General features: G+C 44.8%; 1 protein-coding gene across 1 annotated transcript in view; it reads right to left on the reverse strand.

Annotated features, from left to right (window-relative positions):
- Positions 1 to 237: 237 nt before the first annotated feature.
- Positions 238 to 17285, reverse strand: part of LOC138276097 (zinc finger protein 79-like) — an 80975-nt gene continuing 63927 nt past the window's right edge. Inside the window, exons 2-3 of the mRNA XM_069219153.1 lie at positions 8169 to 8339; positions 238 to 8055 (exon numbers count right to left, since the gene is read on the reverse strand). Coding sequence (XP_069075254.1) covers positions 6456 to 7094 — 639 coding nt within the window. The 5' untranslated portion in view covers positions 7095 to 8055; positions 8169 to 8339 and the 3' untranslated portion in view covers positions 238 to 6455. The remainder of the gene's footprint in view (positions 8056 to 8168; positions 8340 to 17285) is intronic.

Genomic DNA, 17285 nt, shown 5'->3' on the forward strand with positions numbered 1-17285 from the left:
TCTCCTGGGTGTCCCCCAGATACCTTTTTGGACACTGGAGCTAGCTTAGAGGTCTGCCTCCTCAGCAAGATCAGTCAGCTTACTTTCAACTAGGTGCTGTTGCAACTCTGTAAAGCAAATACTGAGCGTGTGCTCTCTCAGGATGAAATTGTACAACCCAACATAATCACTGACTTTGCTGCCCCACACCCAGCCCTTCAGTCTCACACAAGCACAGGCAGACAAAGAGATGCAGGACAGTTTTCAGAGTGTTTATTGAAAAGACTGCAATCTATGATAAAATATATGAGCTGCTGTTATCAGGATGATTAGACATAGCACAATAAAAATGGTTACCATAAGAGAAAAGCAGATAAACAATCCCAGCGTAATGGAAAAAGCATATTCTACAAACCCCTACGACTACCTACCTACTCTTCTAGTGACAGCAGTGGTAGCCCTTCTCTGCCTGTACTAGTCCGCGGAAGGAACCCACCCCCATACCTGAGAAGCAGGGGCCTGCCTGTCGCCTCCTCGGCTGGCTGCAGAGACAGGACTGAGGTCAGAAAAAATGCAATGAAGTGGCACACAGCAAAGGATGGCTCCTCTGGCTGGAATGACCTCTCTAACCTTCTTTGGCCTGCACGATATTTTTATAACTTTTTAATAACAAAACGTGTTGTGTTCTGAGAATCAGGCCTGATGTGATCATGTGCCTAAGTGTCAAGATTGGCTGCGTACTGTGGAGGCAATACCATGGTCATCATGTACAGCCTTGGGCAGAGGTACACATCAAATATCATGCAAGGGAAATGATAGCAACACTTTCATAGAAAAGTAGTTGATTAGAAAAATAAAACATCCCAGCTAAAAGCCAGTTATGCTAAAATGAATTAAAATTAATAAATGAAATGAAGCATGTAGCTAGGCAAAAGACACAGATCGCAGGCCGAAGCTAAAATATGTGTGCCCAAGCAAAGCTCTGAAATGGACGCACGACAGCTGCGTGGTGGTGAAGCTGATTCATGATAGAGAGAACCCAAAATACTGACAGGTAAGTCTAGATTTTCTATACCTAGTTCCATATGTACGTGCTCATCCTCCACATATCTTCAAGGTACGTAGATGTGGAGTTAGGAATAGTAAATCTATCCTTCCGATTATGATTCGTACATTTTGATATTTTGTCCCTCAATATCCTGCCCTCAATATTCTTGTATCACAATATTCTGAGGGTCTATATTTAATAATACACCATATTGTATTGGTGAACTTCCTCTGATCAAGGCTGGGCTATGAGAACACTCTGTATCTGGTGGTTCAGCAAAACATAGGTGGCTTTCAAATGATTCACAATGCTGCAGTCAATATCATTTGTGGTCTGAGGCTTTCAACTGGATCATAGGCGTTCACTGTTTGCTCATGAGAAATATACAGGCCTAGATTTGGGAGGGCCTAGCGCCTCCTTGCACCACATTAGCGTTATGTTTTTAAATACATTTAAGTGGCCCAACAAGGCCAAAATCACTGCACCAGATTTAAAAGGTGCAAAATGCATGCATGAACCACCCAAACAACACAATCAGCTGTGAATACTGTCCAGTGTGTGCTTCCTAAATTGGTTTGAGTCAAACAGTCAATCAATCAAGAGTTATTTGTAGAACGCTGCTTATCACCCGAGTGGGTATCCAGGTGCTTGCTGCCAATGATATTCGAAAAGCCAGGTCTTGAGTCCCTTTCTGAAGTTGGTTAGTGATGGTGGTGAGGGAGTGCCTTCCAGGCTTTGGCAGCAAGGTGAGAGAAGGAGAGTCCTCCCAAGCAGCATCGTTGAATGCGTGGGATTGAGGCAATGGTGTGGTGTGCGGAGTGAAGGTTCCTGCGAGGTTGATGGAAGTGTAGGCAGTGGAGGGCCTTGTAGGCGTGGGTTAAGAGTTTGAAGTTACATCTTTCCAGGATCAGGAGCTAGTGGAGGTCCCTCAGGTGCTGGGTGATGTGAGTTCTCTTGGGTAGGTTGAGGATCAACCTAGTGGCTCGTTCTGGATCATGTGGAATCTTCGCATGAGTTTGGTGGTGGTGCCTGCCTAGAGTGAATTGCCGTAGTCTGGTCAGATAGTGATGAGGGCCTGGGTCACTGTCTTTCTGGTGCAGACGAGGAGCCTTTAGACTTTGCAGAGCATGTAGTGTGTGCGAGCAGGCTGAGGAGATGGTGTTGACCGGACTTCTCATGGACAGCTCACTGTTGAGGACGATGCTTAGGTTGCCTGGGTGGTCATTAAGAGTGGGGGTGGGTCCGAGTTCCCATGGTCACCAAGAGCCGTCCAGAGGGACTAGTGTCTGCCGAAGATCAGAACTTGTGTTGTCCGTGTTGAGATTCAAGCAGTTGACCCTCATCCAGGTAGATAAATTCTTAATGCAGTTGTGGAAGTTGTTTTTTGCTCTGGTGGGGCCTGTTGAAAGCGAGAGGACAAGCTGAGCGTCATCGGTGTATGAGTTGATATTGATGTTGTGTGATCTAACTATGTCTGCAAGAGGTGCCATGTAGATACTGAAGAGGGCTGAGCTGAGGGATGAGCCTTGCAGTACACCGCAGATGGTGGGCTTGGTTTGAGAGGTGAAGTGGGGGAGGAAGATTCTCTGGGTGCGCCCTGTGAGGAAGGACGCCATCAATCTGAGTACATCACCTGTGCTTCCTATCCTGCGTAATCGGTCGATGAGTCTGTGGTGTGAGAGGGTGTTGTAGGCTGCGGAAAGTACCAGCAGGATCAGAAGGGCTGATTCTCCTCTGTCAAATCATCTGCGAATGTCATCTGTTGTGGTGACAAGGGCTGTCTTGGTGCTGTGGTTGGCTCTGGAGCCTGATTGGGATGGGTCCAGTATGCTGTTTCTGTCCAGGTGCTCTGTGAGTTGATGACCTTTTCCAGGGTTTTGGCAGGAAAAGGGAGCAGAGGTATTGGGCGGTAGTTGTAGAGCTTGCTGGGGTCTGCAGAGGGTTTCTTGAAGAGGGGTCTGATCTTGGTGTGTTTCCAGGCTTCAGGGAAGGTGACTGTAGCTAGAAAAGGCATTAAGGATTTTGGCGAGTTGGTGGCTGATCTTGCCCCTTCTGAGGTTGAAAAGTCGGTGGGGGGCAGGGGTCGGTTGGTGCTTCGGAGTGGATGGGGTTCATGAGAGAAGTTGTGTTTGTGTGGTGGGTTGCTTCCAGGTGGTGAGGGGGTGGGTGGCGGTGGTGGTCATTGGAATGAGGAGGAGGTCAGAGGGTTGGGGATCGAAGTTTTTATAGACGGTGTGAATGTAGCTGTGGAATTGGTTGACTAGGGCGATAACGGGTTCTTGCGAGAAGGGGATGGATTTTTCAGTGGCCAACGGGCACATAAACTCTCTGATGATGGAGAAGAGTGCCTTAGTTTGGTTAGGACTGTTTCGAGGTGGCGGGTTAGGGCCTCCTTTTTAATGGTTTTGATTAGGCGGTGGTAGTTGTTTATGGCAGTTGTGAAGGCATCTCAGTCGGTGAGGTCCTTACTTGTGCGCCATCTTCTTTCCAGGTGTTTGCCCCTGTGTTTGGCTGCCCTGAGTTCTGGGGTGTACCAGCTAGCATGTTTGATGGGTCGGTGGGGTTTGGGTGGTTTTGTTGCAGCAACTTTGTTCGCGGTATGTGTGATCCAGCTGTTGAAATTCTGTACTGCCTGATCAAGTCCATTGGTGACATTTGGTTGTGTTGTGCTGTCGGTGTTGGTCCAGTGTTGCTGGGTAATCTTGGTCCAGCTGCGAAAGGGGGCACTGGTATGGTTGAGGTGGTGTGGGGGGACCAGAGAAGGTGAAGTGAACTATGAAGTCGTCAAACCAGGTGAAATCTGAGGTGTGGCTGTATCTTATTCTGTTGCTGGATGTGAAAATGGGTTCCAGCATGTGTCCGGCTTTGTGAATGGAGTCTGAAACCAGCTGCTTGAGGCTGATGGTGTCTAGTCTTTCTAGGAGATCGGCAGAGTTGGGGTCGGAGGAGTCGTCCAGGTGAAAGTTGAGGTCTCCCAAGAAGATGTAGTGATCGGATTCAATGATGAGTGGGGAGATGAATTCTGTGATGGCATCGCCGAGGCCAGCTTTGGGTCCAGGTGGCCTGTACGTGAGGGTGCCTTTGATGGTGGTATTTTCGCCCATGCAGATCTGGAAATTCATGTGTGGTGTTGCTATTTGTGGTGGTGCAGTTAATTGATTCTTTGTGTATGATTGCAATGTTGCCCCCCATCTGTTGGTGTGGGTTAGGTATTTCAGTTGATATCCGGTGGGTGTTCCCGTGGAGATGTCAGGGGCTGATGTTGGGGGTAAGCCAGAACTCTGTAATGACGGTTATATAGGGGCGAGGTTGGAGATGGTTTCCCCAAGTTCAGCATGCACGCCTACAGAGAGATATGGCGCTGAGAAGGAGGCATGTTAATTGTTCCAGGGGGGTTCCAGTCGGTGGGGGTGGCCTGGCTGTGATGATGGTTTGTCCTGGGGTGGAGGAGTAGCAGCAGTGAGTGCAGGTGAAAGATACATCTAGGGTTCAGGGCATGGAGCTCTGTGGAGGAGTTTCTGTGAAAGTGCGAAGGGACGGGGTTCCTGGCACTAGGTGTGGTCCAGGCACAGAGGGGTGCAGAAAGGCTTGTCTGTGGAGCACCTTTGACATGCCAGTGGTAAGTCTGCTGAGTGTGCCCACTGCGCTATTGCGCAGCGGCCTCCATTAGTAGTCCTGTGAGGTGGGAGGGGCTGAGAGGGAGGCAGGACGGCAGTGGGCATGAGCATAACAAACAGAACAAAAGTCAAACTACTAAACAGAAAATGACTGGAAAATCAAACCACTAAACAAAGAAAAGAGGGAAAATCACATCACTAAACAATAATGTCAAGAGAAACAGAAATAGACTACAGAAGCTAAATTTACCAATTACTAAACTGTAATAACAAAAGCAGAACGCTTATTGGTGCCAAATACCAGAAGCCGTGGAGTGGGTGGACTGTGGGGACTGAACCGCCGGCCTTGGGGGCTGAGAGTTAGTCAGCAGCCTTGAGGTGCTGGGCAGCAGGAGCGGGGGGAGTGACATGAAGACAAGAGTCAACGAGTATGGGGTTGGGTGTGTTGACTTTATGTGTTTTATCACTAAGGGCCATATCTACAAACACTTTTTCCCATAGATACAGAATGGGTAAAAACCCTTGATACATCTGGCCCTAAGTCCTCAAGTTCGCTGAAAATACACTTGTTAGCACAAGCACTGTTCATAATGTTGCTTTTACAGTTAGAGTGATCAGTTGTACTTGGATGTTTTTCTTTGTAACTCTTTTTCACAAACAGGAACAAAGGTTTCTTTTCTTTTACGCTCATTTGTGCATCTGGCCCCCAAGTTATGGAACTCCTTGCCGAGCAGACTGTGCCAAATGCATACAGAACCCACTTTTGGAAAATCTCTGAAAACCTGGCTGTTCATGAACTAGCCGTTCTCCTGATCTGGATGCAGAAACAATGTGGGTTATGTTGGTTTTTCTAAGCACTGGAAAGCCTTCGGGTAGCCATGTGCTCTACAAATCCAACAGAATAAACTAGTCCTCAGTGTGCTTGTCTCCAAAAGTGTTTCTTGACAGAGCATGTTTTTTGCTATGTGTAGAGAAATGTGCAATCGTAGGGCATAGATACTTTTGTAATTCTACAAATATCTGTGTTTTTCTTCTTTCCTGCTTGTCGAGTCTTCTAACATTTACTTTTTATCATTTCATATTTTAATGTCCTACATAATTGTAATTCTATCATTTCCTGTAATTCATTGTTCTCACAATAACTACTGCATTTTGCTTCTATCTACGTCCACAGCTAGGTCAGTAATATTGTTAATATTCTGATGTTCTTTACAAATTTGCTGCATCGGTAAGATTATTCCTGAGTGTGTTAAATTAGGTATGTTTTTGCTTGTGGCACTGCAGTATTGCCAGTTGGCAAGAGCTCTTCACACATCCACTACACTTTATTGGCTTTTCCCCTCTGTGTGTTCGCTGAGGACTCCTTCACTTGAAGACTCACTAAAGCTACTTATACAATAATTGAAACAGTATGGTTTCTTCCCTGTGTGTGTTTGCTGATGTCTTTGGAGTTCCAATAACTTAAAAAAGTTCTTTATACTTTTACTGCATTTGAATGTTTTTCCTCAGTGTGTGTTCGCTGATGGGCTTTGAGGTATGATAACCGGCTAAAGCTCTTCACACATTCACTACATTTGAACAGCTTTTCCCCTGTGTGTGTTTGCTGATGATTCCTTAATGTCGAAGAGTCACTAAAACTACTTCCACATTCGCTGCAATCATATGGCTTTTCTCCTGTGTGTGTTCGCTGATGTACTTGGAGATGTGATAACCGGCTAAAGCTCTTCACACATTCACTGCAGCTGAAAGGCTTTTCCCCTGTGTGTGTTCGCTGATGAATCCTTAATGTCGACCGGCGACTAAAACTACTTTCACATGTATTGCAGTGGTACGGTTTTTCCCCTGTGTTTGTTCGCTGATGACTGTAGGTGTGATAACTGGCTGAAGCTCTTCACACATTCACTGCAGCTGAAAGGCTTTTCACCTGTGTGCGTTCGCTGATGAAACCTTAATGATGACCGTTGACTAAAACTACTTTCACATGTATTGCAGTGGTATGGTTTTTCCCCTGTGTGTGTTCGCTGATGACTCTGTAGGTGTGATAACTGGCTAAAGCTCTTCACACATTCACTGCACTTGAAAAGTTTTTCCCCTGTATGTGTTCGCTGATGAGTCCTTAATGTCGAAGAGTCACTAAAACTACTTTCACATTCACTGCAATGGTATGGTTTTTCCCCAGTGTGTGTTCGCTTATGCTGCTTTAGGTTTGATAATAAACTGAAGCTCTTCCAACATTCACTGCAATGGTAAGGTTTTTCCCCTGTGTGCGTTCGCTGATGATTCCGCAGTGCTGAAGATTTACTAAAGCTACTTCCACATTCACTGCAATGGTAAGGTTTTTCCCCTGTGTGCATTCGCTGATGTTGTTTTAGGCTTGGTAAAGAACTATAGCTCTTGACACATTCGCTACATTTCAACGTTTTTCCCCTGTGTGTTCGCTGATGATTCATTAGTGTTGACGGATGACTGAAACTCCTTTCACATTTATTGCAGTGGTATGGTTTTTCCCCAGTGTGTGTTCGCAGATGAAATTGTAGAGATGATAGTCGACTAAAGCTCTTTGCACATTCAGTGCATGTGAATGGTTTTTCACCTGTGTGCGTTTGCCGATGGTGCTTTGGTAATTATGACAAACTAAAGCTCTCGCTGCGTGTGTCCGATACTTCTTTCTTGGTTTGTGTCTCCGGATTGGGTATATATTTGTTTACATCCCATGTCTGGGCTTCCTGACCAGCCAACATGGTTGATTAAGTACTTGTTACTCTCACATTCCCTGTGTGAGTGTGGTATTTGGGACGCTTCGTTTCTGATTTAACAATTAAAGTCAATTGTCGATTGTGCCTTTAGATCGGATAATGGTTTTACACAACGGCAGGTAAAGATACATCCCCTTCTGTTTGGTGCAAACTGGAACAGCACTTTGTATTTTGGATTACAGAACCCCTCTTTCCTTACACTTCAGTTGTCTGGCTCCACTCTGTTGTGCTTTCCTCTCGTTGCTGTGGTTTGGCCCGAAAGATTGTGCAATACACTTAAACCCCTGAAAGATGGTTTGTTATCATTTTAGGGAGCAGAGCACTTCTGTAACCACATCATACCGATCCCAAGATCAAAGCTGGTGATGGACACTTGTTTAAAAAGGAGGTGGTTCGTCAGTGTTGTTGACCTAATTTCATTTCTTAGTCTTGTGGCGTGGAGGCCCACAGCGGAGACTCTTACAGTCACTGAATTGGCCTTGACTGCGTCTTCATGGATCCCTCACTCTATGTTCAGGTTTGCCTGTCCCTGACTGCACTGATGTTTTCTTGTATACTGAAGCTCCTAATTTCTGCCCATTTCTGCCCATGTTTTGCAGGTTTACAGTGCTATCTTCATTATTCATAATTATTCTGTGCCTCCAAGGTTTGTTTCCTGTTGGATGTAAAGAGATTTAAAATCACTAAAAGGACCCATAATGGAATGTGAATACACAATATTTAACTGGTTGTCAAAAACATCTCTTCTTTGACATCTTTGAAACTTACCAGGGATATTTCACCATACACAGATATTTAACTAAGTGTTGTGTTGATCACGTCACATCTTATTTACTTCTGAAATGGAGGTGATTTATCAGTGTCCACAGTGTAACATAGTAAAGAACTGGTGCCTGCATAGTACCCAGATACTAGTTACAGCTTTAGCAATAACAGGTCCTGGAAAGAGAGACGCACTTCATTAACCAAGAAGCTCTTCACAGATTTGTGCATAAGGACTTGTTACTGTAATTCATCAACACTGGTTTTTTAATTGATTTATGTTCTCTTTTGAGTCATGTACAAACTAATTAATAACTCAAAACATGCTTTATTGAGTAATACTTTCAAATGCAAGGTGCATGTGCACCAATTAAATGGAGGCAAACACATTGTGAAAGAACTGCATGCTACAAGGCAAAGTGCACATTGACACACGTGTGCTAGAAACACAATGGAACCCACCTGTGAGCTAGTTATACAGAGACAGAGCAGTGCATTAGCAAACCCTTCACTAAACATCGCATGAGTCCTGTTCCCTAACAGCTGCTGTTCCTTCTCTTTTAGAAATTATATGACAAAGGTAACTTTTCAGGGAGTATATAACAAAGGTAGCTCTTCAGGAAGTAAATAGCGAAGGTAACTCCATTAACACTCTTCTTCACAATGCATTGCTCTTCACATTGGATCAGGATCAGCAACTCCTGTCTTACCTGGCTATTTGTTAAGTTATATTTGCCACTTTCCAAAGAACTCCTGTGGTTGATTCAAGCATTTCTGGTTTCTTCAAACCTGGAAGATTGGAGCATTATTGTGATCTGAGGTCTATTTACTATATAATATTCTCTCTAAAGCTAGTGCAGCTTACATGGCCTAGTTCTGGCCCTGACAAGAGATTCTTTACTTCTTCCTAAAGTAGACAGTGTGGGGATCCTGTTGCATTTCAAGCTGTAGCTCCTTCCAGGGCTTTTTTGTAAGAGAGAATGAGGGGTTTAATTATAATGCCATTGCCTTAACATTATGCATGCAGATGGTGGAGTTTTTTGAATAATTAGAATTTAATGCTTAATTCAGATGTGCTTAAGTTGGCATGCGTAGGCCCTAGACAGCCTCCACTGACATCATTTCACATTTACTGAAAGAAATGTGCACTTTTATTTTACATGAACAGACCTTTCCATGTGCATGTTGTAGGAGGCTGGCCTGGCTTATAGTGGTTACCAAGTTGTACGTACACCTTGTGCCAGGTCCAGTTATCCTTTATTAGTAGATTTGTAGTGTTCTAACAGCTTAGGCTGATAGAGATAGCTATAGCAGAGCAGCTTAGGCTGAACTAGGAGACATGCAAAGCTCCTACTGTACCACTTAAATCATATAGCACTATGTCATAAGAAACACAATACTCAGAGTTACTCAAAATACAGGTACTTTATTTTAGTGACAATATGCCAAAAGTATCTTAGAGGATATGCACTCCCTTAGTAGGTAAGTAAAATACACAAAATATACACACAAACCAAAATCAGGTAAGTAAACAGTTAGAAAAGTAGTGCAAACACTGTAGAATACAATAGGACACAATAGGCCTATGGGCAACACAAACCATATACTAAGAAAGTGGAATGGGAACCACTTAGGGACCCCAGGCCTAGTGTAGTGTGTAGAGGGTCGCTGGGAGTGTAAGTAAACACTAAGGGTGTCCAAGATACCCCACCCCAAGACTCTGAAAAGTAGGAGTAAAGTTACCCTACTACCCCAGAAAGACAGTAAAGTGGAGATAGGGGATTCTGCAAAGGCAACAACTGCCTGCAAAAAATGAAGACGGATTCCTGGACCTGAGGACCTGTAAAGGAAGGGGACCAAGTCCAAGAGTCACAAAAGTATCTGGGGGGGCAGGAGCCCACTAAACCCCGGATGAAGGTGCAAAAGGGCTGCCTCTGGGTGGGTGGAAGAAGCTGAAGATTCTTCAACAACGAAAGGTGCCAGAAACATCTCCTTTGGTCAGAAGATGTCTCCTTTGGTCAGAAGATGTCCCTCAGTGTGCTGGAGGATGCAGAGTTGTTTCCACGCAAAAAGACTGCAAAAAAGCCTTGCTAGCTGCAAGAGTCACGGTTGAAGATAATGGGTGCTGCCTGGGCACAGGAAGTACCAGGAGGTCGCCACTTGGATGAGGATACAGAGGGGGCTCTCAGCAACACAGAGAGCCCACGCAGAAGCATTTGAACAGGCGTTCAAGAAATCTGAGCATGGCGGTTGTCTCAGTACTACAAAGGAGGGTCCCACGAAGCCGAAGATCAACTCAGCGAGTTGGGCAATGCAGGATGGAGTGATGGGGACCTGGGCTGTGCTGTGCACGAAGGAATCCTTGCAAGAGTGCACAGAAGCCCTAGCAGCTGCAGTTCACGCAGTACACAGGATTACTGTCTAGCGTGGGGAGGCAAGGACTTACCTCCACCAAATTTGGACAGAAGGACCACTGGACTGTCGGGGTCACTTGGATCCAGCTCCTGTGTTCCAGGAACCACGCTCGTCAAGATGAGACCCAGAGGACCGGTGAAGCAGAAGTTTGGTGCCTGCGTTAGCAGGGGGAAGACTCCGTCAACCCACAGGAGATTTCTTCTTGGCTTACAGTGCAGGGTGAAGGCAGACATCCCCCAGAGCATGCAGCACCAGGAAACAGTTGAGAAAGCCGGCAGGATGAGGCCTTTAGATTGGATAATGGTTTGTTGCAGTTTTGTAGGGGTCCTGGAGCAGTCAGCGGTCGATCCTTGTCAGAAGTCAAAGAGGGAGATGCAGAGGAACTCTGATGAATTCTTGCAGGTCGTTATCTGAAGAGAAGCCCACAGGAGAGACCCTAAATAGCCCTCAGAGGAGGATTGGCTACCAAGAGAGGTAAACATCTATCAGGAGGGGTCACTGACGTCACCTGCTGGCACTGGTCACTCAGAGGTCTCCACTGTGCCCTCACATCTCTGCATTCAAGATGGCAGAGGTCTGGGACACACTGGAGGAGTTCTGGGCACCACCCCTGGGGAGGTGCTGGACAGAGGAGTGGTCACTTCCTTTTCCTTTGTCCAGTTTCACGCCAGACTAGGGGCTGGTGGATCCCTGAACCGGTGTAGACTGGCTTATCCAAGAAGGGCACCATCTGTGCCCTTCAAAGCATTTCCAGAGGCTACTCCTCCCCAGCCCTTCACACCTATTTCCAAAGGGAGAGGGTGTAACACCCTCCCTCAGAGGAAATTCTTTGTTCTGCCTTCCTGGGACTGGGTTGCCCAGACCCCAGGAGGGCAGAAGCCTGTCTGTGGGTTGGCAGCAGCGGTAGCTGCAGTGAAAACCCCAGAGAGTTGGTTTCGCAGGACCCAGGGTCCATGCTGGAGCTCCGGGGATGCATGGGATTGGCACCCCAATACCAGATTTGGTATGGGGGGACAATTCCATGATCTTGGACATGTTACATGGCCATATTCAGAGTTACCATTGTGAAGCTACAGTACATGTTACATGGCCATATTCAGAGTTACCATTGTGAAGCTACATATAGGTACTGACCTATATGTAGTACACGCGTGTAATGGTGTCCCCGCACTCACAAAGTCTGGGGAAATTGCCCTGAACTATGTGGGGGCACCTTGGCTAGTGCCAGGTTGCCCTCACACTTAGTAACTTTGCACCTAACCTTCACTAAGTGAGGGCTAGTCATATAGGTGACTTATAAGTTACTTAAGTGCAGTGTAAAATGGCTGTGAAATAACGTGTGTGTTATTTCACTCAGGCTGCAGTGGCAGTCCTGTATAAGAATTGTCCGAGCTCCCTATGGGTGGCAAAAGAAATGCTGCAGTCCATAGGGATCTCCTGGAACCCCAGTACCCTGGGTACCTAAGTACCATATACTAGGGGATTATAAGAGTGTTCCAGTGTGCCAATTAGAATTGGTGAAAATGGTCACTAGCCTGCAGTGACAATTTTAAAGCACAGAGAGCATAAGCACTGAGGTTCTGGTTAGCAGAGCCTCAGTGACACAGTTAGGCACCACACAGGGAACACACATTCAGGCCACAACTATGAGCACTGGGGTCCTAGCTAGCAGGATCCCAGTGAGACAGGCAAAAACAAACTGACACACAAGTAAAAGTGGGGGTAACATGCCAGGCAATATGGTACTTTCCTACACAACAGCCCCTCCCCAAAGTAGGGACAATAAGGCAACCTTGCCCAGATGAGTCTTCATTGTCTAAGCGGAAATATCTGGAGAATCCATCTGCACTGGCGTGGGTACTCCCAGGTCTATGTTACACTGTACAGTCCATTCCCTGTAGGGAGATGGACAACCTCAACAATTTAGGGTTTTCACCTTTCATTTGTTTTAGCCAAAGTAGAGGTCTGTGGTCTGTCTGAATTATAAAGTGAGTACCAAACAGCCATGGTCTCAACGTTTTCAGTGCTCAGACCACAGCAAAAGCCTCCCTCTCTATGGCAGACCAACGCTTTTCTCTAGGGGTCAATCTCCTGCTGATAAAAGCAACAGGTTGATCCTGGCCCTCAGTATTAAGCTGTGATAGCCCTGCCCCAACCCCCAATTCAGAAGCATCAGTCTTAACTATGAACTTTTTGGAGTAGCAAGGGCTTTTTAGGACAAGTTCAGAGCACATGGCTTGTTTGAGCTCATCAAAAGCTTTTTGACAGCAAGCTGTCCACAATACCTTTTTAGGCATTTTTTTACTAGTGAGATCATTAAGAGGGGCTGCAATGGAGCCATAATTCCCAATAAACCTCCTATAGTACCCTGTGAGGCCTAGGAAGGCTTTCCCTTGGGTCTGAGTTGTAGAGGGAGTCCATTCCATAATGGTTTGGATCTTCCCCTCTAGTTGTACAACCTGTTCCCCACCTACCAGGTGGCCCAGATAAACCACTTTCCCCTGCCCTATCTGGCATTTTGAAGCCTCGATAGTGAGGCCTGCCTTTTGCAGGGCCTCTAAAACTTTCCACAGGTGGACCAGGTGATCATCCCAGGTGTAGCTAAAGACAGCTATATCATCTAGATATGCTACACCATTTACCATTTATTTATTTAATTATTAGCCTATCCGGCCTTAACAATAATCACACAATAGATATCAATCCCTCGAACTCAATAAAAATCACATTAAAATAAAAACATCTCAATAAAAGGAACTATGCTTGAATTTTTGATTTAACATGTGCCAAAATGTATTCAATTTACCATGCATTATCGTAAAACCTGATTTGACCATAATTTACATAAAAACTTAACTTATTCTAGAAAAACATTATGAATCTAATATTTAAAATGTCTTATTATGGGACGAGTCATTTGGGGCCTTGTATTGCCTTCCAGCCATTTAATAAAAGACCGAGGCCTAACCCAGTTTACATTACCCTGCACCGATTTCCCAAGCTAAATAGGTACGGGATAACATAGGCTATTGTGCCTGTGCCAACTGTAGGTGCATTGATAGACGTAATTTCCATGCTTCCAAGATATAAGTTGAGACCTTTGTCACAATGTATTTCTCATCTGAACGCATACATAGCGCTTCCGCCTCCTTGCACTTCCTAACTCCGAAAGTTCTGAAAAGTGGACGAAGGTACAATTTACGGAGTCTGAGCGTAAAGTGACATAGTAAAAGGAAATGGGAAAGTGTTTCCGGACCACCATGAAGACATGGACAACATTCTAAACTACCCGGAGGAGCGGATTGCCATCTGTTGACCACCACTGTCACTGGTAGTGTGCCCATACGGAATTTAAAGTAGAGAGCCCTTTTTCCCTCCGGATAAATGACTCGCACATAATCTCTGTCTTTCGCTCCCAATATGCCTTTTTTATGACAGCAAGACTAGGCCTTCCGATTTTTTTAGGATGGAGCCAAAAGTCATCCTGGCCGATAGCAGCCAGGATAGTTGAAATATGTTTGAACCAGGGCAGTTTCCGATGGTTTTGCAGCTTCATGATATCCTTAAGTACGTCTCTGAATGGTTTGAGAGCCTCTTTTGTCCAAATACGGATCCAGTATCTTACTGGAGCCAGAGCGATGTAGTCCTCAACCTTTCTCATCTGTAGATCAATTCTTATTGCGTTCATTGGTGTAGCATTACCTAGACAAAGTAATTGGCGTAAAAATTTGTTCTCGGTTACTTGTATTGATGGAATCTTTCTGAATCCCCAGATCTCTGCGCTGTAAAGTGCTGCGGCTCTTGCTTTTGTTTTGTATGCAAGCAGCGCGGAGCTCACGGAGTGATTGCCTGTAGCCTTTGCAAATCTGAGTACTGCTCCGGCTTGTTGGGCCAAGGAAATTCTGCTTTTGTAGATTTGTGGTTTCCATGTCTGTTTTTCATCTAATCTGCAGCCCAGGTAATCATAGGAGGCCACTCGGGCCAAAGGCTTATTATTTACCCTAAAAGTCGATTGCAACGTCTGTTTTTGGTTGAGAATCATAAACTTTGTTTTCCCCTCATTGATTACCATGCTCCTTGAGGTACAGAAAGATTCGAAGCCCCTAAGTAGACCATGCATTGCTATCTCTGTTCTTGCCAGTAATACGGCGTCATCAGCAAAGAGCAAGATAGGTATACTTTCATTGGCTAGTTTTGGCACGTCCAGATTTAATTCCTTCAAAACTTGACTTACTTTATTTATATAACAATTGAATAAGGTTGGGGCCAAAACGCAGCCTTGTTTTACACCTCGCTCAATTGGAATTTTGGCCGTATAATCATTTCTCGTAGAATATCTGACCCTGGCAGTGTTTCCTGTATGCAATAGAATTAGCAGCCTTAAGATTTTTCCCTGTATGCCCATGTCCGACAATAGCTGCCATAATGTTTGGCGATTTACGCTGTCGAAGGCTGTTTGGAGATCCACAAAGACCAGGTATAATGGACTGTTTTTAAGGGTGGCGTATTTAGCACAGATCATGTTTAGCTTAAAAAGTTGGTCTGTTGTACTTTGGCCTCTCCTAAAACCAGCTTGGTGTGTTGATATTAAATCTCCGTCCTCTAGCCATTGGTCTAGACGCGACTGAATCAATTTGGCAAAAATCTTTCCAACACTATCAAGCAGTGAGATAGGTCTATAATTGCTCACCATGTCCCGAGGCCCTTTTTTGTGAATTGGAACGATTATTGATTCCTTCCAAGAAGGAGGGATTACCTCGTAATGCCAAACACTGTTGAATAGACGGGCTAGAGCAGGTAACCATAACGTTAGCTGGTTACGGTAAGCATCTGAAGGGATGCCATCTGGGCCTGCAGCCTTATGCGGCTTTTGAAGGAGGATAACTTGTTTAATCTCTTTTTCACTGAATTCCGGTATTAACTTCATTGCACGTGGAATGGCGTGGGCTACTTGCGTGGAATTTGTGCTGGAAAATTCGTTAGAGACTAGTACATTCTGGGTTCCGTTTACCGATCTAAAAAGACAATTTGAAGATGCTGCGTGGGTCTTTTGAAGAGGAAATACTTGATCTTTGATTTCTGCCTCCCAGCCCTTGAGTGAGGATGTTTGAGTTAATGGTCATCCCTGGTTCTGTCTTGGCCACTTCCTGATACAAGGCAGTAAAGTGCTTTACCCAAAGTTGAGGGTTAATATTCAGTTCTAGGTTTTTCGGGGGGCCTTCGCATCCCCACCTGACTATCTCCCAGAACTTTTTGGAGTTCCCTGCCGTTATTGCTTGCAGTAAAGTTTTCCAAAGTTTATGTGGAAATATCTTCCTTTTGTATCTTAATAATTTTTTGTACTGTTGCCTACATCCATGAAAATGTTGCTCGTTGGAATCATTCAAGTGCCGGTTCTTCAGTGCTTGTGATAAGGTCTTTTTTAGCTTTAAACACTCTTCATCGAACCAGCCCTCCATCATTTTAGGATTGATTTGAGGATGCTTGATCTTTTCCTTTTTTGTTTGCAGTAGCAAATTATTAAAGTTATGCAGGAGGGGTATAGCGTCATTATCTGATGGGTTTAAGAACGTGCTAAGTGATGACAACCAGGTTTGGCTGGGAACACTCATATAAGGTTCATCCTCATTTGACCTTAATATGTTTTTCCTGTTTGGTCTCATAGTTATTGTTAGGCTATTTCCGTTGAATGGAGACTCCGCCTTCCCTGGGCTCGTGTCCGGATGGACTATCTCCATTAGCAGTGGGTCGTGATCACTCTCGATTCTGTCCCTTATTTCCATATCGATGACGTAATGCCAGGCTTCGATGTTTATTGCCATATAGTCAATTATGCTTTGCCTTTTTCCAGTTCGAAAGGTAGATTTAAAGGTTTTATCTGACTTTGTTCTCCCATTTAATTTGCGAAGTCCTCCTTCTATTAATGCTTCAAAGATTAATTCTCCTTTCTTGGACTCATTACAACGTTGGATAAGCGGCGTTGGGATATTCCAAGCATAATCTTCCTCTGCTACTTGTTCGTCCCAGAGGATAGAATGAGGTTTAGTGTTGAAGTCACCACATATCAATAAAATGGTTTTACAGGGTTGGAGAGAGCGATTGTTCATGTGACCTGGTACTGGGTTCCTCCGATCCATGGTTCTTTTGTTTAGGATATGTTCTTTAAGGAGCCGCACCCCTGGCGTAACTTGAGCCCGGCTGATAGGTGGGAAGTACACATTTACTATTTCAAGTGACCATTCCTCGTATTTGACTGCGAGCGTCTGGATTCCCTTGCTTTGTACGGTGTGAGTTACTACGGAGTTCCTCAGTAATGAAGTTCTAATCCAAATACTCAGACCTCCCGAGGGTCTTCCTTTTTTTTGCTTAATTGCAGGTGAGTGGAAGGTGGCGAACCCATCTAGGTCAATAGCATGTGTAGACCAAGTTTCTTGGAAGCAGCTGATGTCTTGTTTTTTAATAAATTCAACCCAGTCTTTATCTTCCATTTTGTTTTTTAAACCTGCTATGTTCCAGCTTAGAATTTTTAATATGGGACTGGTTTTATTTTTTATGTTCGAGTTATCCATTTTTTTCTACGAGCTTTTAAATGATTGCTCTTTGCAATTCTGTAACTGTGGGGGATTACCCCTACTGTTTCTAGGGGAATTAGCTACCAGGCAGAACCTCATGTTACTCAAGTTTATTTGTTCAGGGAGTTGTTGTTTG

This window comes from Pleurodeles waltl, unplaced genomic scaffold, assembly GCF_031143425.1.
Source record: "Pleurodeles waltl isolate 20211129_DDA unplaced genomic scaffold, aPleWal1.hap1.20221129 scaffold_37, whole genome shotgun sequence".
Lineage (NCBI taxonomy): Eukaryota > Metazoa > Chordata > Amphibia > Caudata > Salamandridae > Pleurodeles > Pleurodeles waltl.